The sequence below is a fragment of the Myxine glutinosa genome, chromosome 1, assembly GCF_964187855.1.
Source record: "Myxine glutinosa chromosome 1, kmMyxGlut1.1, whole genome shotgun sequence".
Lineage (NCBI taxonomy): Eukaryota > Metazoa > Chordata > Myxini > Myxiniformes > Myxinidae > Myxine > Myxine glutinosa.
This window is the reverse complement of record NC_136261.1, coordinates 179,632,491-179,659,618: the sequence shown is the minus strand read 5'-3', so window position 1 is coordinate 179,659,618 and position 27,128 is coordinate 179,632,491. Positions and strand designations below refer to the sequence as shown.

Here is a 27,128-nt window from a genome sequence, read left to right as displayed (position 1 = left end):
TTTATGTTTGTAATTTCAAACACCTCTGTACACTGATTTGTTATGTATACTTGTGCATGTGGGCAGATGTCATGAAATTCATGGGAGACATACGAAGCAAGGATGAAACTGAATGCGTCACAAACATTCTGAGGGTGAGAATATCTGTTCCTTCAACCTTTTCAACTTACTAACTTATGTAGTTTGCACCAACTTTGGTGACATAATGGCTCAAACATCCACTCCAAGTCTGAGGGGGGTGGGAGGGAGGGGTTGGCGGTTCAATTGCGACACTGGCCAAATCAAACTAAAGACTTTAAATTGGTCCATGCTGCTTCCTTGCTTGATGTATTAGCACCTAGAGGACATAACACGAACAAACCTCATAGGCCCAGCAGCTGTGTTTATTTTTTACCCATCCACCAAAGTTGGATGGAGGTTATGTAATCACTCCTGCTTGTTTGCGAGCAGGATATCTCAAAAGTTATGGAAGGATGCTGATGAAACTTGATGTGTGTGTGCCGAGGACTAATTATTGATTAGATTTTGGTGAAAATCCGGATCCGGATACGAGAATTTTAAAGTGATTTTTTATCATTGAGAGATAGGGCCAAAAACTACAAAAGGCATGATATTTCAAAATGTTGTGGATGGATTCAGATGAAACTTGGTGGACAGATTGGATGTGTTCCGGTGGTGAATTGGTGAGACTTTGGTGAAGATCCGGATCTGGATATAAGATTTTTAAAAAGTGATTCTTCACAATTGAGAGATGGGGCCAAAATGATACGTATATGGCTCGATATTTCACAAAGTTATGGACAGATTCGGATGATACTGGGTGGATGACTTGCTTAGGTGATAAGAACAAGCCGATTCGATTTTGGTTAAGGTCCGGATGTAGATCCGACCTATCAGTGGGATACAAAACGTAAACTGTTCAGCCTGGCAGAAGACCCTTCTACTGAGTGTCGTTCTTGGTTTTTTTTCTTTGTGTATGGAGTCAAGGATCGTGGAAGAACTAATAAATGGATCAGGATGCAACAGAACAAAATGAATAGTTAGAGAGAGAGAGAGAGGGGAAACTCCAACCCAATATTTGAAAGACAAAATAGAGGGAGACTTGGATAAACAGTGGGTGTGGCGAGGAATGAGGAGTTGTGGAGGACATATGGGGTGGACAAGATGGATCCAGAAGTAAACTCTCAGGAAGGGGAAACTGAAAATTTGGAAGAAGGTGGACTTGGGAGTTGGGGTGGGGGGTTTATGTTTTGGGAGTTTCTCTAAAAGGGAGTTGATGGTGGACCGTGTACGCCCTGCAGGAACCTGGTGGTGGAGGGTACACAGGGAGAGCAGAGTGTGCAAGATCAGGAAGGAGGTAGTAGAAAACAGAGAGATTGCTCACTTGTCTGTGAAGGGAAAGTGATAGGCTCATGGATTCGGCTTCATCAAGGTAGATTGCAATAATATTTAAGGCCTTGGCTTCCATGGCATCAAGCTGAGGAAGGTGCAAGGCAGAGGCACCAGCCCAAAGAGGAGAGCAGTAATCCATCAAGCTGCAGATGAATGCCTTGCGTCCAAGTGTGCCAAGGAAGGACTTTGTATGATGGAAGATGACTAGTCTGCAACTGGCTTTGGAGGTCAACTTTGAAATATGATTTGCCCAAGAAAGGTCATGGCTAATAGTGAGACCCAGGAGCTTGAGTGATTGAATTTCCTCAAGAGTATTGTTAAGATAGTAGACAGGAGGGTTTTCCAGATGGTCCTTTTGGAGAGAGAGAGTGAGGGAGAGAAAAAAAAAGATAGAGAGAGAAAGAGAGAGCAAGAGAGAGCAAGAGAGAGCGAGAGAGAACGAGAGGGAGACAGAGACAGAGAGAGACAGAGAGAGACAGAGAGAGATAGAGAGAGACAGAGAGAGACAGAGAGAGACAGAGAGAGAGCAAGAGAGAGCGAGAGAGAGCGAGAGAGAGCAAGAGAGAAACGGAGAGCACAAGAGAGAGACAGAGAGAGACAGCGAGAGAGAGACAGAGAGAGACAGAGAGAGAGAGAGAGAGAGAGCGAGAGAGAGCGAGAGAGAGCGAGAGAGAAACGGAGAGCGTGAGAGAGCGCGAGAGAGCACAAGAGAGAGACAGAGAGAGACAGCGAGAGAGAGACAGAGAGAGACAGAGAGAGACAGACAGAAAGAGAGAGAGAGAGAGAGAGAGAGAGAGAGAGAGAGAGAGAAAGAGAAAGAGAAAGAGAAAGAGAAAGAGAAAAAGAAAGAAACATATATAGAGAGAGATTTGTCAGGATTGAAAGACATATTGCAGGGTGTTTGACCAGCTTGTGTTTTTCTCAAGGTCTGAAGAGATGGAAGAGGCTACTGCCTGCCTATTTGAAGGGTGAGAGATGTCATGGCAGAGGGTGGAGTCATAGGCAAATTGATAGAGTATTTTCCAGAGAGTCATGGGGAGGGGGGGATTTGAGTCCAGGAAGTACAGGCAAAAGGAACTTCAAGTGGAATGAGATTGTTGTGGAGTGAAAAAATTAAGTATTTAAAAAAACATTTTTGAAGCAAGGAAGGGAAATAGGGTATTGTTGAGGAGGTCGAAATTGTAATATTTGGTTAGACAAATGTAAAACAAAGAACACTGAGACAAAAGGGACATATAATTTTCACAGCGGCTATCCGAGGAGTCGGCCTTGAACAACACACAAAATCAAATTCGACAAATACGGCACAAAAAGGTATAATTTAACACGGAAAATTGGACGGAAACACAAACAGCATCACATGGACGAATATATAACAGAAAAACATGATAAATCCGGTTTGGAAAACTTAGCTTTAATGAGGTGGAATATATGAGATATGACCTGTAGATATGACCAATATGTGGAAAAATCTAAATAAAGTCTGGTGTTATCTTGTGTACTTGTCTGCATGTGTATGCTTGATTTGTGTTGCAGCTCCGACATGAGCCTTATAACTTGTAGAAAAGAAAACTTGCATATTCATCTTGAAATTAGATTCAGCGATGCATGTTTTATAATTTTTAAAAATTCGATACAGATTATTGTAAAATGTATCCTTTTGTTACGTATTTTCTTCAAGTGTTTGCTTTGTGGATGGCAAAGATAGATAACTGCATTAAAAAAAAAATTCATTCTCAGATTGCTTCCCAAAATGAAAAAATGGCAGATGAAGCATACTGCCAGGTTATCAGGCAAGTTACTGACAACAACAGCATCAAAAGGTGAGCTACCATCTTTTCCAACAGATTATAACCATCATCATTGTTGGAAGGGCCATTGTTGTTAGTGACATTGTTGTCAGAACCCATTGTAATTATTCAACATTTCATGACCGTGTGCTTGTCATTCATGCTAAATTGTTTTTCATATAAATTTATCTTGTGGAAGCACAAAATGACACAAAATGGAAGGGTGTGGCAGGAAGTTGAGGAAGTGGGTAAGAGGTGAACATCGCTTAAACAAATGAGCATTCAGGATCTGACAGAAAAGAAGACCCCACAAGTAATACTTGTGAATGGGTTATGGCGTTAGCAGATATACAAACGATGACCGGCGGTGATCGAAGATGACGTGTGATTTTAGTAAGCTGCCACCTTCAGCTGCTCCTGCAAGTTTAACAAGGTGGGAACTGATGAGTGCAAGTGCGCAAAAGGACATCAGCTTTAAGTTAACAAATATGAGGTTACTGGATGAATTTGTATACTCTGGTGTGGCTAGCGCTAGATGGTGGCCTGAGAGAAGAGTCAATGGAAGACCGAGGCCATTAATCCAGTTGTCCAGCAGCAAGTCCTTCACTTCAGTTTCATTGTAGATAAAGGTTTATCATTATTAATCATTAGGGGCTTCCATTTCCAAATGGTTTCCATTTCAATTAAAGCCTATTGGTGTTCTTCGCACTATTATCCCCACGCTTTGAAAAATAAAATAGAAACGAGAGAAGGGAGGCCGTGGGAGGGGATATTTGTAATCGGCTCCATCCGTCTGTCTGTTACGCTATCTCCTTATAAACAGTTGTACAGAAATTCACCAAACTTGGTAGTTATGATCACCACATGGCAAGAAGGTACAAGAGCAGTATCGTTTTTGGCCCCATCCCCGGGGTCCCTGGGGTGGGGTTAAAAGGTCAAATACCACGAAATGCAATTACGGGCACATTTCAATCAACATTGGGGGATGCATGAAAGATGTAATGATTTTTTGGATTTAACTCCTGGTTCATGTCCCTGGGGCTGGCGATTTAGGGTCAAAAGGGTAAAACCATAAATTTTTTGTGATATTGGGTCATTCCAGGTCAAACCTTTTTCCATCTTTCAACTTTGTTGTAGGTGGGAAGCATGGGGATTTGCGATGACACACCATCGATTTCTCTCTCGTTGTTATTGTTTTAAAAATTATAACACTTGGTCTAGTTGATGTATCCCTGAATGTATTCAAAAGTCAACCACAAAGTCTGCACTAACACTAAGTATATACTGCCACCACATAGAATGTAATACAGTACAAATTTAGATGTAGATTTGGCTACTTCCAGAATTTTTATTTTAAAATTGTGTGTATATATATACAAATATATATATTTCATATTTTCAGGTAATAATTAGGTAATAATTTCAGGTAATACAAGTATAAAATTCAGGTAATAATTCCAAGGAAGATTTAAGACCAGTTTGAAAATACTTATAAAACTAGAAAGCATCTGAAAATGCAAAGCCCATCTGCTTTATATTCAGGCTTCTTTTTCTTACGTATGATAAACATGACGAAAACAGCTAAAAAAAAAACCCCCCAAAAATTGACAATATTAGGCATTCTTGATCTTTTCACCCCCAAAAGCAATATGCTTCAGTGACCCAATATAACATGCAAACCCTGGTAAAATTTCAAGTCAATCAGATGAAAATTGATGATTTTATGCAACCTTGACGTTTTGATCTAAAAATAATCGGCTTCTAGATTTTGATTGGTAAACCAATTCAGTGACTCAATATGCAAATTCTTAAAATATCAGGTCAATCGGATGAAAATTGATGATTTTAGGTGACACTGACCTTTGACCTTTTGCTATTTTGACAAAATTATTGATTTGTCTTCTCCATATTCTTATAATAAACCTTTGTTGAAAATTTGATGAGAAAAGCTCAAATGGTAAAGACGTTGAGACCCAGACACAAACACACACACACACACACACACACACACACACACACACACACACACACACACACACACACACACACACACACACACAGAAGTGATTGATAAACCCTGTTTCCCACTGCGCGGTGGTCGGGCTAAGTAATGGTTGCCTTATTGGAATTCCTAACAAAAAAAAATCTAAAGATGTTTCTCACTGTAAGACTACTGATGATTTTTTAAAAAGGAATCAAATAAAGAAATAGACATTATCTTAAATGTAAAAAGTTATGGCCTGTACAGACACACACACACACACACACACACACACACACGAACACACACACACACACACACACACACACACACAGACAGACAGACAGACACACATAAGTGATTGCAAAACCCTGTCTCACACTGTGCGGGGGATGGGCTAAAAATAAAACTGACACAAATATACTGCATATCTTAAATAAAATGAATGAAATATGAATGATCGTTTTAAGGCCATTTTCCCCGCTAGAGCAGGGGTTAGCCTTGCGGGCCCCATGACAATCATGGTTCGCTGTTTGAGGCAATGTTTTTATGGCCGGATGCCCTTCCTGGCGCCAACCCTTAGTCGCCTCTTATGATGCGCAGGGATACGGTGCACCTATTCTAAACCGGGGTACACACCGGGATCATTCATCCCAGCAAGCTGCTACTCAATTTGCCGACCTCGGAAGGATGACAGGCTGAGTCAACCCCCCTGGTGTTAATTCAGCGATCGATCGGGATTCGAACCCAGGATCCTAGGATCCCAAGCCGGCACCCTAACCGCTAAGCCAACACCAGGCTTATATCTTAAATAAAATGCAAAACTATATTGTGATAAGACTACCACCATCTTCAGTGTGAAAATTAGAGTATAATTTTGTTGTAAGATAGAGTTGGACATGCTGTCCCGAGAACTGGAGGTGATATCCCCAGAGATTGTTGATCTATAGAAGGCAATTTATAACAACAGAGATCAATGAGAAGTGATATCTTTTGTTTTGTTGTTTGGACATGGGACAAATTAAGATGGGATTCCATGAAACCGCAATAACTAAGGCCTTAAAAAGGGTCAATTACGTTTGCATGATACACGATATTGATCTTGTTATAGTGAAGGAATTTTTTTGTATATATAAATATTGGCTCATGGTGGAGCAAAATTGACAGAAAGTATGAGGTTCATAGACTGACAGAGGATCAAATGAAACAGGCAGATAATGGCAGTGCACATGAGTGAATGAGTGGCAGAAAGGAAAAGGATGGGAAGTTAGGGAAGAGGGAGAGGGTCATGGAGAGTGTAAGAGAGCAGCAGTGACTATGGGAGAAAGTATGAGGTGATGCTAGACAGCACTCTGAAAGACTGGAGGGAGAGGCATGAATGGTTTCAAAGATGAATGAGTAGAGGAATGAAGGACCGGAGGTGAGCAGACAGCTGAGAATTGGGGAGCGACCCCTGCCCTTTCCTGCAGGTGCAATATACAAGTTGGCGGTAGTCTTTTTAACAAAGGTATTCCCAAATACAACCATGTTTTTGCCAAACTTCTTTATAGCAAAGATTTGCTTGGATTCTAAATGATGTCGAGACCATTTGACTTGTCAATCTAATTACAAGTACAATTTTGTGTATCATCCTTACTACCGTACCCAATCAGAGAGGGCTGTGAGCGTGGTTGGCGTCTCTTATCAATACTGTGCATCTTTTGTTGCTGTTCCGATGTACTCCGTCCCTACATCCAAGCTTACATCCAACAGGCTGTTTCCAAATCATACAGCTCTCTGAAAGGTAAGGTGCAGGCTTATTTGTGCGCTGTGCCTGCCTTCCTCCCATTTTCTCTATATGCAATTAAAATTTCAGGCCTCTACTTCCCTTTCCCTAGCCCATATACTTGTCTCTGAAAATATTATGAAAAGACTAGCATGGAGTTTCAACAGGATGAGTGCATTTGCTTTGCAGATGTCATAAAAGAAGCCGAGGAGCAACTGAAAATAACTCTACGTAGCGGGGCACGCCGTAATATCCCTTCCATTTATGAGGTCAAAGCCTTACTGGTCAGTCCTGCATTCATTAATATATGCAAGAATTTAAAGAAAATATTGGTTGTCCCACGTATGTATAAATATTGTTAATATCGAGTATATATCAGGTTAACCCCATCCATGTTTGACCTTTCTCCACTCTCAGATCGTCAAAGCATTTTGCTGGATATTTTACTGTGATATTAGCACAGTCATGTGCACCAAATTATAAGCCCTCCGCACTCCCAAGAACATGACAATATGGTTTTATATTAATGTTTTATATGCTCAAGACTTTTCTCATAAGCAAGTGTGTTGAAAGATTTTTGCAAGTGCTGGCAATGGGAGCATGAAGAAGAAGAACCACCTTTGGAGGCCATTTTTCCCTGCAGGGCAGGGGTTGGCCTTTTTCGAGCACCGTGGTCCCCTTTTTTGAAGCGTTGTTTTATGGCCGGATGCCTTTCCTGCCGCCAACCCTGTTAGTCGCCGCTTGCGACAAGCACGGAATTACTAGTGAACTGGTACTCAATTTGCCGGCCTCGGAAGGATGACAGGACAAGCCGGCCCACGGAGATGCGGTCCGGTTTGCCGCCGATGTCAATGATGAACAACTTGTCGTCCCTCTTCAGGACCCGGAAAGGTCCATCGTACGGCAGCCGGAGCGGTCCCCGGTGTGCGTCGTTCCGGATAAAAACGTACTCCGCAGTGCGAAGTGCTGGGGGGACGTGGGATTCGGGGCAGCCGTGGTGGGATGTGGGCACGGGGGCAAATCTCCTGGCGGCCTCCTGGAGGAGCGAGCGTTGGCGAGCCGCGGACCAGGGGCCGGTGGCGTCAGGGATGAACTCGCCCGGCACGCGCAGTGGCTGGCCGTAGACCAGCTCGGCGGTGGAAGCCTGGAGGTCCTCTTTAGGGGCCGTTCGGAGGCCCAATAGGACCCACAGGAGCCTGTCGGCCCAACCGTCGTCCTGGAGGCTGGCCCTGAGAGCGGCCTTCATCGAGCGGTGGAACCGCTCGCACAAGCCGTTGGCTCGGGGGTGGTAGGCCGTTGTGCGGTGTATCTTGACCCCCAAGGCCTGGGCGACCACGCCCCAAAGCTCGGAGGTGAATTGCGGGCCTCTGTCGGAGGAGATGTCCGAGGGGGTGCCAAAATGGGCAATCCAGGTGCCAATGAAGGCCTGCGCCACGTCGGCGGATGTTGTTGATGCCAGCGGGATGGCCTCCGGCCACCTGGTGGTCCTGTCCACCATCGTGAGGAGGTGGGTGAAGCCCTGCGAGGAGGGAAGGGGTCCCACCAGGTCCACATTGACGTGGTTGAAGCACCGCGTGGGCACGTCGAATGGTGCCAACGGGGCTTGGGTGTGCCGGTCGACCTTCGCGTGCTAGCAGGCGACACAGGCGTTGGCCCAGTCGCGGACGTCCTTACGGAGCCCGTGCCAGACGAACTTTGCTGCCACGAGCTTCTGCGACGCTTTCCGGCCTGGGTGGGAAAGGCCGTGGAGGGCGTCAAAAATATGCCGCTGCCATCCGGTGGGCACGATGGGGCGAGGTTGGCCCAGGGAAACGTCGCACAGGACAACTGTGCCTGTGTCCTCGAAGGGGACGTCGGCCAACCGCAGGCCTGTGCCCGCTGTCCGGAGGGCTTGCACCGTGGGGTCGGCGGTCTGGTCGGCCGCCATGCGGGCGAAGTCCACACCGAGGTGGACGACGTTCGCGCCGGACCGGGAGAGGCAATCGGCCACAGCGTTGTCCTTGCCCGTGACGTGCCGGATGTCCGTCGTAAATTCGGACACGGCAGAGAGGTGGCGCTGCTGGCGGGCCGACCACGGCTCTGCAACCTTGGCCATGGCGAAGACCAGGGGTTTGTGGTCCACAAACGCCGTGAACGGGCGGCCCTCTAAAAGACGGCGGAAGTGGCGAACGGCCAGGTAAAGGCTGAGGAGCTCGCGGTTGAAAGTGCTATACTTGCGCTCATTAGGGCGAAGCTGCCGGCTGAAGAAGGCCAGCGGTTGCCAAGCTCCGTTCACCCACTGTTCATGCACGGCGCCCACCGCGTAGTCGGAAGCGTCCGTGGTGAGGGCGATGGGTGCGTCGAGCGCCGGGTGCGCCAGCATGGTCGCGTTGGCGAGGGCCAGCTTAGCGCCTGTGAACGCCTCATCCATCTCTGTGGTCCAGGCGACGTCGTGCTTGGCCGGCTTGCCCCGGAGGGCTTCGTACAGGGGGCGCATGAGTTGGGCGGCGCGAGGCACGAACCGGTGGTGGAAATTTACCATCCCCAAAAATTCCTGTAGGGCCTTGATGGAGCGGGGGCGCGGGAAACTTGTGACTGCCTCCACCTTGGTAGGCAGCGGGACGGCCCCGCGCTTCGTGATGCGGTGCCCCAGGAAGTCGACGGCCTTTACGCCAAACTGGCATTTTGCCGGGTTGATGATGAGGCCGTGCTGGCCGAGGCGCTCAAAAAGCATGCGGAAGGTGGATGAGGTGCTCCGCCCGGGAAGTGCTGGCGACGAGAATGTCGTCCAAGTAGACGAAAAGGAAGGTGAGGTCGCGCAGCACGCTGTGCATCAGCCGCTGGAAGGCCTGGGCCGCGTTCTTAAGGCCGAACAGCATGCAAAGGAACTCGAAGAGGCCAAAAGGTGTAATTACCGCCGTCTTCGGCACGTCAGCCATCCGGACGGGTACCTGGTGGTAGCCCCGAATGAGGTCGACCTTGGAAAAGATCACCCGCCCCACCAAACGGGCGGAAAAGTCCTGTATGTGTGGTATCGGGTACCGGTCGGGGGTGGTGGCATCGTTGAGGCAGCGGTAATTGCCGCATGGTCGCCATCCGCCACCCTGTTTTGGCACGATGTGCAGGGGCGAGGCCCACGCGCTATTCGAGCGCCGCACAATGCCCAATCACTCCAGCGCGTCGAATTCTGCCTTCGCCACGGCAAGTTTGGTCGGGTCGAGGCGACGAACCCTGGCGTAGACCGGTGGACCTGTGGTCGGGAAGTGGTGTCCGACACCGTGTTTGATGGTGACGGCCGTAAACGTCGGCTGCGTGAGGGCGGGAAACTCGGCGAGCAGGCGGGTGAAATCATCCGCGGCCGGGAGCGCGCAGGCTAGCTTGGTTGGTGCGGAGCCGCTCATTGAGCAAGCGAGCGAGCTGAAGGTCTCCGCGTTGATGAGCCAACGCCGTTTGACGTCCACCAAAAAGCCCACTAACCCTAACAGAAAATCTGCACCCAGCAAGGCCATGGGCACGTTCGCCGTGATGAAGTCCCACCTGAAGCGCTGGCCCCCCGAAGCAGAATGCGACGCTGCGCGAACCGAAGGTGCGGATGGAGGAGCCGTTTTTTGGCGACCAAGGCAGGGCCGCAAAGCGCGGCCTGTTTGTCCTGCACCGAGGCGGGTATCACGCTCAGCTGAGCGCCGGTGTCGCACAAAAAACGCCGCCCGGACGCTGTGTCCATAATAAACAGAAGGCTGCCTGAATGGCCGACGCTCATGGCAGGCAGCGAGTGCCGGCCTGGTCGTTTCCCGACCTGCCGAAAGTGCACGGTGGGCGGCACGTTCTGGCCTTCTGCCCGAACCTTGGCGTGGTAGTCGCACATGGTCCACTCTGGTGGAGGCTACGGCGGTTGCGCCGGGTGCGGTCGACGGGGCATCGTGGCGGCCGCTGCTGCCAGTGGCGCTAACTCGGCCGGTGGTGGCGCCGGTCGTGGCACGGGCATTGCCTCGGTCGGCCCAGGGTTCCAGGCGGCCGCTCCGACGTGTCGCCTGGCCGCGAAAAAATTATCGGCCTCCTTGGCCAGGGCGCGAGGGTCCGTGATGGGCGAATTAGCCAAAGCTAATCGTACCTGCCCGGGTAGCTGCCGGAGGAACAGCTCGCGGAAGAGGAAATCCGGGTTGTGGTCACCGAGTAGAGCAAGCATGTGGTCCATGCGTTCGGATGGACGGGCCTCACGCAGCTCCGGGAGGTCGAGCAGTTGTCGCGCGCGTTCGGTCTCCGTGAGTCCAAACGCACCGAGGAGTAGGCCTTTGAGTGCGCCGTATTTGTCGGCGTTCGGCGGGTTCTGTAGGAAGCTCAGGACCTGGGCAGCAGTGGAGGCGTTGAGCGCGGAGACCGCATGGTGGTAGCCCGTTGTGTCCTCCGTAATGTTCCGCAGGGCGAATTGAGAATCCGCTTGGGCGAACCAGACGGCTGCGTGCGATTCCCAAAAGCCAGGGAGCTTCAAAGCTACAGATGACTCCATCGCCATGTTCTTGAAAAGGGGTCAACAATTGTGGAGCTATGCTCGCACGATAAAGCCGGACAAAATGGACGACACCAGGAACGAAGTTTCACTGAGTTATTTATTCCAGCTCAACTCGAAAGAACTCAAAAGCACTGCATAGCCCGTTAACACGGGCGGCAATTTATATCAAAAGTTCACCACACAAAAGCCACGCCTTTCAGGCGGGGCGTGGTATACAAATAAGTCAGCCACGCCTCTCAACGGGGCATGTTATGCAAATAGAGAGTCCGCCCGGGCAAGGCAAGTCCGGACACGTCCGGGCGAGTCCGGGCAAGTAACCCGGACTATTATATTAATAGGTGATTGTGCAAGGTGATTGTGTCATGCTTCCGGTAACCGCTACACTATTATATTAAAGTCGATGGTTTGTCATAATTTCCTCTGTATTGACACTATTTGACATAATTAACTACTTAAATGGGGCTAATAGTTCTTCTTTTATTCCATAATCAAATTTTTCTCCCTTGGCAGAATACTAGGCCACAAAAGGTATTTTTCTTCTCGGTCTCTACTGCTTTTTCTTCTTCTTCTTCGTTTATTTTAATTTTTCTTCCTCTTGCTCTTCTGTCTCTTTTTCAGCTCTGCATATTGAAAAATTATTCCACCATAAATTTTAGGCCTTGCTGGTTTTGTGTTCAGAGGTACTACCTCGGTGCTGTCAAATGGCACAGATTTATTCCATCTTTTTACTCACTTGTCCATGATGTAACTATATCCTCGTGCTTCATGTCATGAATTTACATGCTTATCGTTATGTCTGAACACAGGCAGGCCAGAAGGGAAGAGAATACACCTTCAACCTGCCAACAAACATGGAAATGTCTTTCACAATATCCACACGCACCGTAAGGAACATCTTGAAATCATCAACATCACTAAAGATCAAGTTTTACATTACTTCCTACAAACCTGAGTGCAGGTTATTGTTTTATTGTGGCGGAGAATGCTCCCAGGAGAGGTGACGTACAGTCACATGAAAAAGTAAGTACACCCCAAAGTAAGAAAAAAGTAAGAAATGCCTACTTGAGGTTGTTTCTGCCAAAGGGGGCAATACCACCTATTAGAGCCAAGGGTGTACTTACTTTTTCCGCATGCAAAATTTGCATTTATGTTTATTTAAATTATACAATGGACAACAAAATGTAAATGTTTCATGATATTTGTTATATTAATTATTTCACCTTTATCTATCAATATTGTAGAAATTAAGATCAAATAGCTGTATGTTGAAAGATGTTGAAAAAGTCAAAACTTTACATGGGGTGTACTTACTTTTTCACGTGACCGTATGTTAACTGATGTTGACAACAATGACACTCTGCTTGTGCGTGCAGATGGCGGGTGATGTGATTGCAGAGCTGTGTAGCAGATTGGGACTAACTGGAAAAAGAGCTCATGAGGAATATTTCATTTTGGCCATTGTTGGAGATTGTAAGTTTTTAAAAATCATACTTTGTATCACATTCCTCTGAAACACCTTCGATGAAATTATGTTGCACATGTCGTTCTGTTTGAAGCCATCCTTCAAAACATTGCTGTGACAAGACGCTGTATTCACCCTGTTTGCAGTTGTACTCAAACATCCGATACAACATGATAATTACATGATGGATATCATCTCGGATTATACACGTTCGGGCCACACTTTCAAGCTCTGGATAAAACGGGTCGTCTGGTTCGAGCCTTTGTCCGCAAGAAACAACAATGCATCCCTAAGCATGCACTACCACCAGGTTGGTTCCTGGAATGAACCTTTTTTGGAAGCAAGACTTAAAATCTACGAAGGTGGATTCCGAATCATCAGATGGAGCTGAATAAAAGCTGGGGTTGCCATCATGACAAAGGAAATGGGGGAAATGGCAGTGTAGTTCTGCATTTCGATTTTAAACGTACAGTAATTCTTGCTTAACATGGTAGATGCGTTCTTGAAAAGTACCATCTTAAGTGAAATCACGTTGTGCGAAAACAATTTTCCCATAAGAAATGATGTAAAAGCTGATGGCTGTGCATGAGAGAGAGCGGGAGAGATAGAGACAACACTGTGTTTGGTGTGGTGTTAAATCCAGGAACTCGACATCCTATCCATGTTTTCCATTTGGATCGTTCGTATGAATTAATTTTGTAACCCTTTTGTAACTTGCTTTGATTTTATCGGTATTTGCAAGGATTGTTCTTAATGTGGATTCAATAAGACCGAGAGCTCGTCCTACGTCCACAACACATTCACCTTTTTTCAGATCACTTGAATACTTCTAACTGTCCCCCGTCACACCGCGGAGCGAAAGAGGGACTATGGTTTTCCCGTCCATCCGTGCGGGCGTGCGTACGTGCGTGTGTGCATGCGTAAGCGAAGGACCGCATTCGAATTTGGTGTGTGGGTGCAACCCACGTCAAAATTCAAGATGGCCGCGGCCATGTATGTCTGACGCCATGTATGTCTGAACCTTGTGAGCGGAATATCTTGAAAAAAAAGCGAAGTACCAACTTCTAATCTGGTGTGTGGGTGTATCTAGGCATAAGGAAGAACCCTATTGAAAATTGGGTCGCCACATAAAAATCCAAGATGGCCGCCACCATAGAAATGTCTGAATCTTGTGAGCGAAATATCTTGAAAAATAAACGAACTACCAACTTCTAATTTGGTGTGTGGGTGTATCTACGCATAAGGAAGAACGCTATTGAAAATTGGGTCGCCACGTCAAAATCCAAGATGGCCGCCGCCATGTATGTCTGAACCTTGTGAGCGGAATATCTTGAAAAATAAGCAAAGTACCAACTTCTAATCTGGTGTGTGGGTGTATCTCGGCATAAGGGAGAACGATATTGAAAATTGGGTCGCTACGTCAAAATCCAAGATGGCCGCCTCCATGTATGTCTGAACCTTGTGAGCGAAATATCATATCATAGCATGTTTTCTGCCTCTTCCACTTTGTCAACTCACATCACTTCCCCGACGGGGGACCTAGGCGTAACGCTTGTTTAATATCAAACGAAATAGATTTCCTTTTCTTGCTTGCAGAAGCAGTATTATCGATTAGTTTAAAAGCTCGTCAAAAATGACGGGTTGGAACAGTTTATTCGACAGTGCACCCTCGTCAACGTGCCAAAGTCTGAAGCCTCGGCCTCGTCTCAGGTGTGCTTAAATTTTCTTTTATTAAACATCTTACGGACGTAAATAAACACTTGTTTTACTCTGTGCGTATTGCACATCACGTTCAGTGAATTTCACCTCCCTGTACCTTGTTTTTATTCTTTTTTAAAAAACGCTTCTGTACACCGCCCGTGAGGCTCGGTTAGCAAGTCACCGTCTGCAATTCCAATACAAAAGACATAATTACTCTTTTATGGAAAATGTTTTTTGAGTTTGTTTTATCCTCAAAAATAGACTGTAGTGAACACACATTGATGTTAAAAGATTGGCCTTTAAAACCTACCCTTGTGAAGGGGGACAGACATCCGTACAAACACACAAACTGACATTGTGTTTTATATGGTAGATGGTTGGTCACTTACCACTCATGATTTCAATCGATGGCACTGATCAATCCGGATAAAAAATTATGATGGCCGTGGACGTTTTACGTCATGGACTTTTTTACGTCGTGGACCGTGGACTTTTTTTTTTGTGATTGATGTTGGCTCTTACACGAGCCTCGATCTTGTATACAAAAAAAGAAGGAAAAAAAGTGGTTTGTAGATGTAAACAAGCATTCTGAGTATTGCGCTGCAATACATGTCCCCTACCGGCATTGGGTAGCACTGTCATAGAAGACAGTATTATGTATAGGGCTAATCATGAGGTGCTATTCACTAAAGGCGGTTTAGCACTCTATGATAATGTATTCTAATTAGGTATTGCCTACAAATGGCAAAACATTTTATGCGAAGAAGTTATATCAGAGAAAAAAAGTCCAGAAAACTGTTCTTTGCGTGACGGACGGACTGACAGACTGACAGACTGACAGACGGACAGACGGACAGACTGACAGACTGACAGACTGACAGACGGAGGGACGGAGTGCAAACCTATAGTCCCCTCCGGTGTACACCGGTAGGGGACTAATAAAGGGAGAATCAAGACCTCAACACAATCATCTTTGGCGAAAAAATTGTTGATGTGTGGCCTTGTGGTTGCTTGCTTCCTACAATGCATCCTTAAGGCCGATTATACTCCCATCATTTCTGTAAAACTACGTCACTGTTGTAATGTCTGCAGAGCCTATTGTGAGATGAAGTATATTTCTAGCCCAATGGGATTAAGCCACAGAGCTCAGGGTGCACCTCTTATCACTTGTGCTCATGTTGTCATTATTTATTTAAGAGGTTTTGCAATGTATATCTGTCAACTCGAAGTCAAGTATCTTCGACCATGCTAATCCTAGTTTTAATTTTGATTAATAGGCAACAATATAACACAAAATCCCACTGAATTGATTTTTTTTTTTAAATTTTTTTTAAGTATTCAAAGTCAGATTGACAATAACAACTAGAGCAGCACTCGGTAGAGTACAGGAACTAGCTTGGCTGAACAGTTTACATTTTGAATCCCACTGATAGGCCGGATCTGAATCCGGACCTGAAACAAAATCGCATCGGCTTGTTCTTGTCACGGGATAAGATCGCCAGTCTGTGTTGCCAGTTTTTGTAACCTCGATATTTAGCTCCTGATCATGGTGACCGGCAGGTTTCCCTCCAATATGCAATGGAATCACCATTGCTGAATTTTAATAGATCGATTGCATGAGCTTGTGGCAGAGCAGGCCGCCTTCGATCCGGGATTTCTGACTTTCTCCACTAACGCTGTTATCAATGGAACCCTCTCGCCCCCTTTCCCAATGGTGGTTGGAGTTTCCCATTGCAGTTTTTGGGCCCAGTCTTGTTCCTTATCTATATGCATAACCTCTGTGATGCTCTGGAAAACAAACTCTTTTTGTAGACGACCTCATGTTGTTATACAGTTATGTAGGTAGCTTCCTCTCTGCCATACAGGTAGGTAGGTAGATGCATCTCTGCTGATCAGGAAATTATTAGATTCTGGTCTGATAAATGGAACAAGTCTCTAAGTCTTTCCTTGGAAAATTGAGCAACTCGGTCAACAAGACCTTTTTCCATACCTTAATGGAGTACTGCTCACCGCTATTGGCTGGCACCCGGCATCACATCTATGGCTTTTTGAACTTCAGGACTGCGTCTCTCATTCAGACTCGGCTTGCTGAGGCAGAACTGTCTTTATGGTTGAATTATTTTTTATGCCAATGACATTTTCAAATTTGCTAAAAGGTTTTCTTCATAAATCAGGACAATGAAACATTACAGGTTTGCTTTTGTTTTTTAAAAAAAACGTCCTAATGCAATGTGGATACCCAAATAAAGAAGAAAGAACCACCTATAGAGGCCATTTTCCCCCGCAGAGCAGGGGTTGGCGTTTTTCAGGCACCACGGTCCCCATTTTGAAGCAATGTTTTATGGCCGGATGCCCTTCCTGCCGCCAACCCTGTTAGTCGCCTCTTGCGACACACAGGGAATTACCAGTGAGCTGGTACTCAATTTGCCGACCTCGGAAGGATGACAGGCTCAGTCAACCCCCCTGGTGTTAATTCAGCGATCGAACGGGATTCGAACCCATGATCCTCGGATCCCAAGCCGGCACCCTAACCGCTAAGCCAACACCAGGCAAATGAAGAATCGCCCAAAAATTTATAACATTATCTTTTAAACATCATCAGTGGCGAACTCAATGCATAGTATTTAACTACCTGTTACTATGTCCAGGTGTTACGTGATTTCATGCGTGGGAACCTGCTTTGCATACCACGTGGTCAAACACCTCCTAGTACATTGGAGCTGGCAGCAAAACTCGCAGTACTTCATTACGTTTCTGCTGGAGAAAACACACCTCCGATCATGTGAGTTGCAAGAACAAATCCTCTTTTCTGTTCGTTTTATTCATAATGGGCTATTGGACTCTTGGTGTTTGTCTCTCCGCACAGCCTTGAACTTTATATAAAATAACTAAAAACTATGGATACCATGTTGGAATGTTGAATGGACCAGACCTTATGTTTAACTTTTTTATTGTCCAAAAAATGTTTTTCAACCATATCAATGCATTCAACCATTACACCACATTATGTTTGTAAAAGTTTTAAAAATCAATAAGAATGTGACATTTGAATAAAAGTCTGGACGTTACTCCAAATATGTAGCTGTAGAGTATAGACGAAGTAGCTTATATCATTGATTTTACCATAGTCATCTTTATTATGTATGTGGCAAATGTGGCAAAAGTGGCATCTATTCATAAATAAAGAAAACCAAATGGATATTGTTGATTATTTGCTCATTAGCATTTTCTGAGTCTTGGACAAGGTTTCAGATTTATCAAAGAAAACCATCAAAACTCACATGAGAGATTCCATTAGCCAGGGGTGTGTTCCATCACCAATCGTCTTGCTATCTTCACCGATACAGCCGTTCCTTATCAACAATTTTGTTGGAGTGCTTGCTTGAGTGCTTAAGCCACTTGGCGAGCGCTCTACATGTTGATTGGTAATGGAGCACACCTTGCAATTTGCTGTTTTTATACCTTTTTCACCTTTTGTTAATCTTTGTTTTTCTTTATTGGACCTTTTTGTACCTCTGTACCTTTTTCTTCCTCTAAAATGCTCATGCTAAGACAGGTGAAAAATATGTTTTCCCGCAGTGCACATTGTGAGCATGTATGGTAGTGAGATGTAAGCTGGCAAGTGCATACTCCTGCAGATAAAATGACCTTGGAATGTCTGAGATTAATACTGTACTCAGATATAGTTAACACCAGAAAGTTATTCTGTGCCAGGTTCTTTTTAGAAATAGCTTTTCAACATGAGTTGGAAGGGAATAAGTCTCACTTAGGGTTTTATAAATGGAGGAAGTTTGAATGAATGAATTTAAATTAGGAGTTCTAAAGATGTGCTCAGGAATGGGGAGCACCTGCATGTGGCTTAATGGCTGATTCAGTGACAGAGGTAAGTGACTGCTTGGCAGCTTTCCATCGAATTGGTTATATTGTGTGGGTGAGTATGTTCAGAGAAATCTCACAGCATGGCAACCATTATTTCATTTAAAAAAAGTTATTACTGTATTCCTAACTACTTGAAAAAGGCAGTAGCTATTTGTACAGAACCATAGGAATAGTATCAACTGCTGGAATAACTGCATTAAAGAATGTAAAGTACACATAGTTCCTTCAGAAAGTATTCACACCCCTTGACTTATTTCACATTTTGTTGTGTTACAGCCTGAATAAAAAATAATTTAAATTGAGATATTTTTGTCACTAATCTACACATAATACCATATAATGTCAAAATGGAATTTTTTTTAAAGAAATTTTTACAAAGTGATAAAAAATGAAAAGCTGAAATGTCTTGGATCAAGTATTCAACCCCTTTGCTATGCCGCTCCAAATTGAGCTCAGGTGCATCCAATTTTCTTTAATCATCCTTGAGATGTTTCTACAACTTGATTGGAGTCCACCTATGGTTAATTCAATTGATAGGACATGATTTAGAAAGAAACACACCTTTCTATATAAGGCCCACAGTTGACAGTGCATGTCAGAGCAGAAACTCTACCATGAAGTCCAATAAACCCTCTGTAGAACCCCAAGATAGGATTGTAAGGAGGCATAGATCTGGAGAAGGGTATAAAACAATTTATAGTGTTAAAAGTTCCCAAGAGCACAGTGAGCTCTACGATTCGGAAATGTAAAGAATATGGAACTACCCAGACTCTTACTAGAGCTTCCCCTCTGACCAAACGGAGCAACTGGGCAACAGCGACCTTGGTCATGGAGGTGACCAAGAACGCAATGATCACTTTAACAGAATCTGCAAGGTTCCCTGGCTGAGATGGGAGAACCTGCCGGAAGGACAACGGTCTCTGCAGCACTTCGCAAATCTAGGCTTTATGGGAGAGTGGCCAGGCCGACGGCACTCCAGAGAAAAAGGCACCCGACAGCACACCTGGAGTTTGCAAAAGGCATGTGAAAGAAAGAGCATGATGCAAGATTTTCTATGGTCTGATGAGATGAAAATATAACTCTTTGGCCTGAATGCAAAGCACTATGTCTGGCAGAAACCGAGCACAGCTCATCATCCATCTAACACCATCCCTACCGTGAGGCATGGTGGTGGCAGCATCATGCTATGGGGATGTTTCTCAGTGGCAGGGACTGTGAGACTTGTAAGGATAGAGGTAACAATAAATGGAGCCAAATACAGGCAAATCCTTGAGGAGAACCTGCTTCAGAGTGCAAAAGACCTTAGACTACAGCAAAGATTTACGTTCCAACAGGACAATGACTACAGGGCCCAAGCATACAGCCAAAGCAACACTGGAATGTCTTCAGAACAAGAACATGAAAGCCCATGAGTGGCTCAGCCAAAGGCCAGACTTGAAGATTGCTGTTCAACAACACTCCCCATCGTGTTGCTTTGGCTGAGCCAATTTGTCCCCATCCAACTTGACAGAGCTTGAGCTAATCAGCAAGGAAGAATGAGAGAAACTCCCCAAATACAGATGTGCAAAGCTGATACAGGTATACCCAAGAGGAGTCGAAGCTGTAATCTCTGCCAAAGGTGCTTCTATGAAGTATTGACTCAGGTTGGTGCATACTTATCTGTATTATATATTTCTGTATTTCATTTATAATTATTTGGAAATAATTTCTAAAAAAAAAAAATCCACTTTAACATTATGGTGTATTACGTGTAGATCAGTGACAAAAAAAAAATCTCAATTTAATCCGTTTTTTAATTCAGGCAATAACACAACAAAATGTGGAAAAAAGACGAGGGGTGTGAATTGACAATACATCATTCAATCCGATTTTCCAACTTATTGAAAACATTCTTCAGTTGCTGCTGAATATTTTCATGAATTGCATTTGTGATGTGGCACTAAGTTAATCCAAAGAATGTGGTTGTGATGAGTACACAACAGTTTAACATCGCCCCATAAAATATCGTACAATGAGGACAGGTCAGGCAAACAAGGTGGGCTAACATTTCGTCCACATCTACTGATACACTTGTCTGGGAAGACATCATCCAATAACAGTCAGAACAGTCATACGTAAAGGTAAAGCATAATGGCTCAGAGCCTAGTCTTACTGTGATACAAGTAGTGTAGCAGCATAGCAAACCTGTTGTGCATTTTGTGATACAAGCACCAAATTTGGCACAAATGTACATTAATATGTTGCGAACATTTTCAGATATTGGGCCACTTGAAATTCCGTAATTTTTTTTTTCAAATTTTTTCAAATTTCGTAATTTCAAATTTTTCGGGTGACACCGTCACAATTTCGGTCTTCGAGGCCGGCCGATATAGTGGGGCGGCTTAGCCCAAATATTCAAAAGAATTGTGCATTTTGTGATACAAGCACCAAATTTGGCACAAATGTACATTAATATGTTGCGAACATTTTCAGATATTGGGCCACTTGAAATTCCGTAATTTTTTTTTTCAAATTTTTTCAAATTTCGTAATTTCAAATTTTTCGGGTGACACCGTCACAATTTCGGTCTTCGAGGCCGGCCGATATAGTGGGGCGGCTTAGCCCAAATATTCAAAAGAATTGTGCATTTTGTGATACAAGCACCAAATTTGGCACAAATGTACATTAATATGTTGCGAACATTGTGTGGTCAGCAATGAAGACGAGAGTCTGAATTACATGTATGCAAAAGACCTTGTGAACCAGTGAAGCAAATACACGGGCAAGCATGAATTAAATCTAGGGCATGATATAATTTCCATGATGTTTACCTCTACACTCAATGGTGGAAGGAGGTAATGTTTTGATCCCAGCTTGTCTGTATGTCTGTTTGTCTGTTAGTCCACAAAATTCCAGACAAAGCTTGTAGTAGTTGTAGTGGTAGTGGTGATAACAGAAATTGTTATATAGAACTGAACTTATATTATTATTATATGCAGAAAATAACTTCATTTCTATATGCCCTGCAGTGGACAGGTTAATTGGTTTATGCACTGAAGGGGTCACCCTGGTGTGCACTGCTGTGTTCTGCCTCACTGAGTTGTTCAGGTATGATGTACTCAGCACAAGCTTCCGGTCGGCCCGGAGGTGGGGGTGCGGGGCCTGTCACGGAACGTCAAAACAAACGGCCTGCCGGGGCCGCCCAAAAGTCGGGCGTGAGGGGCGCGTCCACTAATGGAACGCCTCTCGCTTCCCAGATCGAGGGCCACGTGGTCAGGAGAACCTCGTCCCTTCCGGTCACACTTTGCCTATCGGCCGGCCTCGAAGACCGAAATTGTGACGGTGTCACCCGAAAAATTTGAAATTACGAAATTTGAAAAAATTTGAAAAAAAAAATTACGGAATTTCAAGTGGCCCAATATCTGAAAATGTTCGCAACATATTAATGTACATTTGTGCCAAATTTGGTGCTTGTATCACAAAATGCACAATTCTTTTGAATATGTGGGCTAAGCCGCCCCACTAAAGGTGATATGTGAAAGATTTCATTGTTTTAGTTCAGGAACAAATAAATTACACAGCATTGCAAAGTAACATTCACCATTGACTGTAGCTTCTTCCAAAAAGAGAAAGGACCAATGATGAGAGAATGCCAGACATTGATTTTTGATGAGTCTCTTTAATGTTGCTAGACTTCCTGAGGTTTTTCTATCCTCTAACTGCAGTAATTGTGGTGGTTGACTTGACTACTAATCAAGAAGTGGCCTCATCGGAAAATGTCAATTTGTCAAGAAACCCAGGGGAATTGTGGATTTAACTCCAGCAATAACAACAACATTAACTTTAAAGGTACTCGATAGAGTGCATACGTCCGTCAAGCTGAGCAGTTTATGTGTTGTATCCCACTGATGGGCCGGATCTGCTGACCTGAACCAAAATCGAATCGGCTTATTATTGTCGCCTACCCAACTCATCCAACAAATTTTGTCATGACCGCATGCATAACTTTTTGAGGTATCATGCTATATATAGTTTTAGCCGCACCTCTCAATGGTGAGGAATCATGAAAAAAAAAAATCCTCGCATCTGGATCTGGATCTTCACCAAAATCGAATCAGTCGTCCTTGTCACATACCCAACCTGTCCCACCAATTTTGTGTGAATCCGTCCATACCTTTTGAGATATCCTGCTCACAGACAGACAGACAAATCAACTTGGAGAATTTTCTCAATAAATAAGTGTATGTGCTTCTGCACTGTCGTCTTTGGGACACTTGTAAATACTATTTTTTGACCCAAATATGAGTTGTTGTTTGATGTCCAAAATGAATCCATCTTCCCCTTTTATGATTCTCTTTTTGTGTCATGAATGGTTGAATAACTGGATTACACTTTTAAAGAATAACTGGATTACTGCTTAATTTTCTGTTTTCGTTTTAAAACTACTAGCAACGGTACCCGCCCCTACGGGCGGGGCTTCAATTGGGAGGCCCAAATGAAAAGGCAAAATATCAGAAATTGAAGGCTTTTTTTATTTTAAACGACTTATATAAACATCCGTTAAATCGTATCACACGCAAATCATCAAAATCTAAACAGTATTTGTAGAATTTCAATAACAGCCACATCACTGTTCATATCGGTAAATATTATTCCATCGTGTTTGGAAAAACTGGAAAATTGGAAAAATTGGAAATTGGAAAATTGGGGAAATTTGTGAAAACAATCTAGCCTATTTTACTCCAGGGGGTCCCAGGATTACCCACCCAAAATTTCGTTCCGATCGGTTCAGCCGTTTTTGCGGTACTTGGGAACAGACAGACGTTTGGTGAATTATTTTAAGATAACATTGGGTTTTCTGCTTTGTGTTCCTGTGCTGCTATTTTAGGATATTGGAAGGCAAATAATGCTATTTTACAATGTCATGAGATAATGTATTTATCTCAAGGCTAATTTGTTTTACTGAGTTTGAAAACTCACACATATCATATCGGTGTTGATGTGTACACAGGGCAGAAGGTTGTCACAACCAGATGTTCCATGTGCCTCGATATTGCAAATAAAAACCCATCATTGGATGTTTGTTCCACTGCAGTGACGACTTGGAAGAGATGCTGCCGGAGCGAGTGCTGTCCGTGCAGTCTCGGCCAGTCTGGTTTACAGCAGTGGAGGCCCATTGGAAGGCACTGTGCGATGAAGAACCAAGCAATGCCCAGGAAATGTTCATTAGTGAGTTTTATACACTAAACATTGGAGCAACAACAACAAACAAAAACAACACTGCTTTAAATAGACCGTCTATCACACTTTAATTTTCTTCAAAATTGCATCTTATGGGACATATGGAGAAATGATGAAGATTATAATATACAGGATGTCCACAAAGTCGTGCATCATGGCTGCATCAGTTGTTCGAAATGTGTCCCACCAATCTCAAAACATGTTTGCAAACAGAAAACCAGGGATAAATAAATAAAATAAATAATATAATAAATATATTTTAAAAATACATTAAAAATACATACATTAGATCAATTAAATAATTTCCTATGATGCACGACTTTGGGGATACCCTGTAGTATGCAAATTATTGTAAATCCCATACCCTTCTGGAGGGCATCAATCAGCACAACCACACCTGATTGTGAACATTTTAGTATCTGAGAGTTTACTTGCACAGGTTGCTACCCTCTCACAGGGCGATGACACACACACACACTGGCCTACTATTTTTGAATGACACCATGGAATATCTAATATCCACAAACAATTGCTAGCCAATGGTACAGCCGGCTTAACCTCCCCTTCAAAGGACAACAAACTCATTGTGCGATGCACTGCTGGCAAAGCACCAGGATGATATTTCATGCAAATATCGCCCTGTGAGAGGGTAGCAACCTGTCCAAGTAAACTCTCAGATACTAAAATGTTCACAATCAGGTGTGGTTGTGCTGATTGATGCCCTCCAGAAGGGTATGGGAATTCTTAATGGGTTTTTTTATTAATTAAACTTTCATTACTTCCTTACTTTGTTTAAAAACAAGCAAGCCTTTTTTTGCTACTTTGCTTTTCTATATAATCATGAATTTTCATTTTCATAACCTAATACTGCATCATCAGTGATTTCAGATTGCATTGACCAACCAAAGAGAAGGGAACTAAACAGGACAAATGCTCAACCAAACCGTATCCGACAATCCTCAGAGATACTTGGCCAAAGAGTTAACAATAACAACAACCACTTTACATTATAAGCCATCATTTTAAGCCTTGTCTTAGACACGTTCCTGCTTTATATCCGAGCTATCTTGTTAGCAAATACAGTCACGTGAAAAAGGAAGTACACCCCTACATTTATCATTACTTCAAATACCTAAAATTAGAATCAGGTACACCAGCTCAGGTGCAAATGATTAGAACATCGTTAGAGAGGATCTTGGAGGAACCTGTCTTATTTAAACCTCAGACATTTAGTTTGGTTTGCTCTTTGTTGTTGAAGTGTGCGGCGTCACCATGCCGAGATCAAAAGAGCTCTCTGAGGCCTTCAGAAAGAAGGTTATAGATGCCTACGAGTCTGGGAAGAGATTTAAAAAGATCTCCAAACAATTTGAAATCAATCATTTGACTGTCCGGAAGATCATCTACAAGTGGAGAAGGTTCCAAACAACTGCCAACTTGTTCAGGCCAGGCCGCCCCAGCAAGTTCAGCCAACAGTAGACCACAAGATGCTGAAAGAAGTCTCTAAGAACCCCATAATGTCATCACGGAACCTACAGGTAGCTCTTGCTACTGTTGATGTCAAAGTGCACGAGTCGACCATTGGAAAGAGGCTGCACAAATTTGATCTACGTGGGAGGTGTGCCAGGAGGAAACCTTTGCTGTCCAGAAAGAACATCAGGGCAAGACTAAAGTTTGCCAATTAACACCGAGGCAAAGACCAGCACTTCTGGAACAATGTGCTCTGGACAGATGAGTCAAAGGTAGAGCTATTTGGCCACAGTACCAGAAGACATGTTTGGCGAAATCCAAAGACAGCATTTGACCACAATAACCTGATACCAACTGTAAAGCATGGTGGTGGAAATATTATGGTTTGGGGCAGCTTTGCTGCATCAGGGCCTGGGCAGCTCACCATCATAGAATCCACTATGAATTCTTCATTGTACCAGAGGGTGCTTGAGGATAATGTGAAGCCATCTGTCAGAAAGTTGAAGCTCAACCGATGGTGGACCTTGCAACATGACAATGACCCTAAACGTACCAGTAAATCCACCAAGGAATGGCTGAAAATAAAGAAATGGAGGGTTCTGGAATGGCCAAGTCAAAGCCCGGATCTAAATCCCATCGAGATGTTGTGGGGGGATTTGAAACGAGCTGTGCATGCAAGAAACCCCTCAAACATCGCACGGCTGAAAGAATTCTGCATGGAGGAGTGGACAAAAATTTCTCCCAGTCGATGTCAGAGACTGGTAGACAGTTATAAGAAATGCCTACTTGAGGTTGTTTCTGCCAAAGGGTGCAATACCACCCATTAGAGCCAAGGGTGTACTTACTTTTTCCACATGCAAAATTTGCATTTATGTTTATTTAAATTATACAATGGACTACAAAATGTAAATGTTTCATGATATTTGTTATATTATATCACCTTTATCTATCAATATTGTTGAAATGAAGATCAAATAGCTGTATGTTGAAATATGTTGAAAAAGTCAAAACTTTACATGGGGTGTACTTACTTTTTCACGTGACTGTACCTGTACAGAAAAGGTAAAAAGTACAAAAAATAAATCATGAGTTATGCATATTTGGTCCGCACTTTCTATCACCACATGATTATTGCAATACCTTCTGCAATGAACACCAAGCTTGTTTGTCTCCAATCAAATTTCATTTAAAAAAACTAGGAATGCCTATCCTTCACTTCACTGAATTGAAGAGGTCAAATGAGGTAAAACATGAAAAGTGACATTTTATAACACATAATTGTTGTTGTAGTGGCAAAGGTTGTTGTTGTTTGTGTGCGCCTTCCGTGTACTTTTATATTGTATGTGTTTCGATTGCTTCAAGAAATATTATGATATATTTAATTTTGTGTGCTCTTTCAATGTCTTAAAAGGTTTCTGCTAAACCATGTCGTAGAATAATAAATGTTACTGTTGAAACCACGACATTAAGCTCCCATTCCGATGGCTTCTCCCTCAAACCCGTAAAGAGGGCCATTTCGAGCCACCCTTGTGATTAAACAGACACATATTTATGTTCCAAGTAGATCGATTCAACAGTACCATTTTTAGCTCACCTGGAACGTAGTTCAGGTGAGCTTATGGGATGGTGAGTTGTCCGTCTGTCTGTAAACACTTCCAAATTCTTCTCCTAAACTGCTTATGGGATCGTGACCAAACTTGGCTAAAATGATCTTTCGTGTGGTAGAACTCAAATGTGTTCATGGAATCTTCCCACTCGTCACTCCACTATGTCATCATAAGGTTTAAATGTCCCGAAAGTTCTTGAATTTCAATCTGGTTTGGCCGCCACTTTGGATTAAAGGAAAAAAAACTAACAATCTTCTTCTCTCAAACCTCCTAACTGATCAACACGAAACTTTAAATTTGTGATCAACTTCCATCGGAAGCATTCTTTGTTAACAATGATGTCTGCAGTCACATAGTATGGCAGCCATATTGAAT

The 27,128-nt window shown here is 43.8% G+C and overlaps 1 protein-coding gene across 1 annotated transcript in view; it reads left to right on the top strand.

Annotated features, from left to right (window-relative positions):
* LOC137432387 (unconventional myosin-XV) overlaps positions 1 to 27,128 on the top strand; it is a 214,080-nt gene that overhangs the window by 169,711 nt on the left and 17,241 nt on the right. Inside the window, exons 38-46 of the mRNA XM_068124318.2 lie at positions 67 to 134; positions 3,133 to 3,215; positions 6,816 to 6,946; positions 7,118 to 7,212; positions 12,224 to 12,301; positions 12,791 to 12,887; positions 13,026 to 13,189; positions 17,229 to 17,362; positions 23,534 to 23,667. Coding sequence (XP_067980419.2) covers positions 67 to 134; positions 3,133 to 3,215; positions 6,816 to 6,946; positions 7,118 to 7,212; positions 12,224 to 12,301; positions 12,791 to 12,887; positions 13,026 to 13,189; positions 17,229 to 17,362; positions 23,534 to 23,667 — 984 coding nt within the window. The remainder of the gene's footprint in view (positions 1 to 66; positions 135 to 3,132; positions 3,216 to 6,815; positions 6,947 to 7,117; positions 7,213 to 12,223; positions 12,302 to 12,790; positions 12,888 to 13,025; positions 13,190 to 17,228; positions 17,363 to 23,533; positions 23,668 to 27,128) is intronic.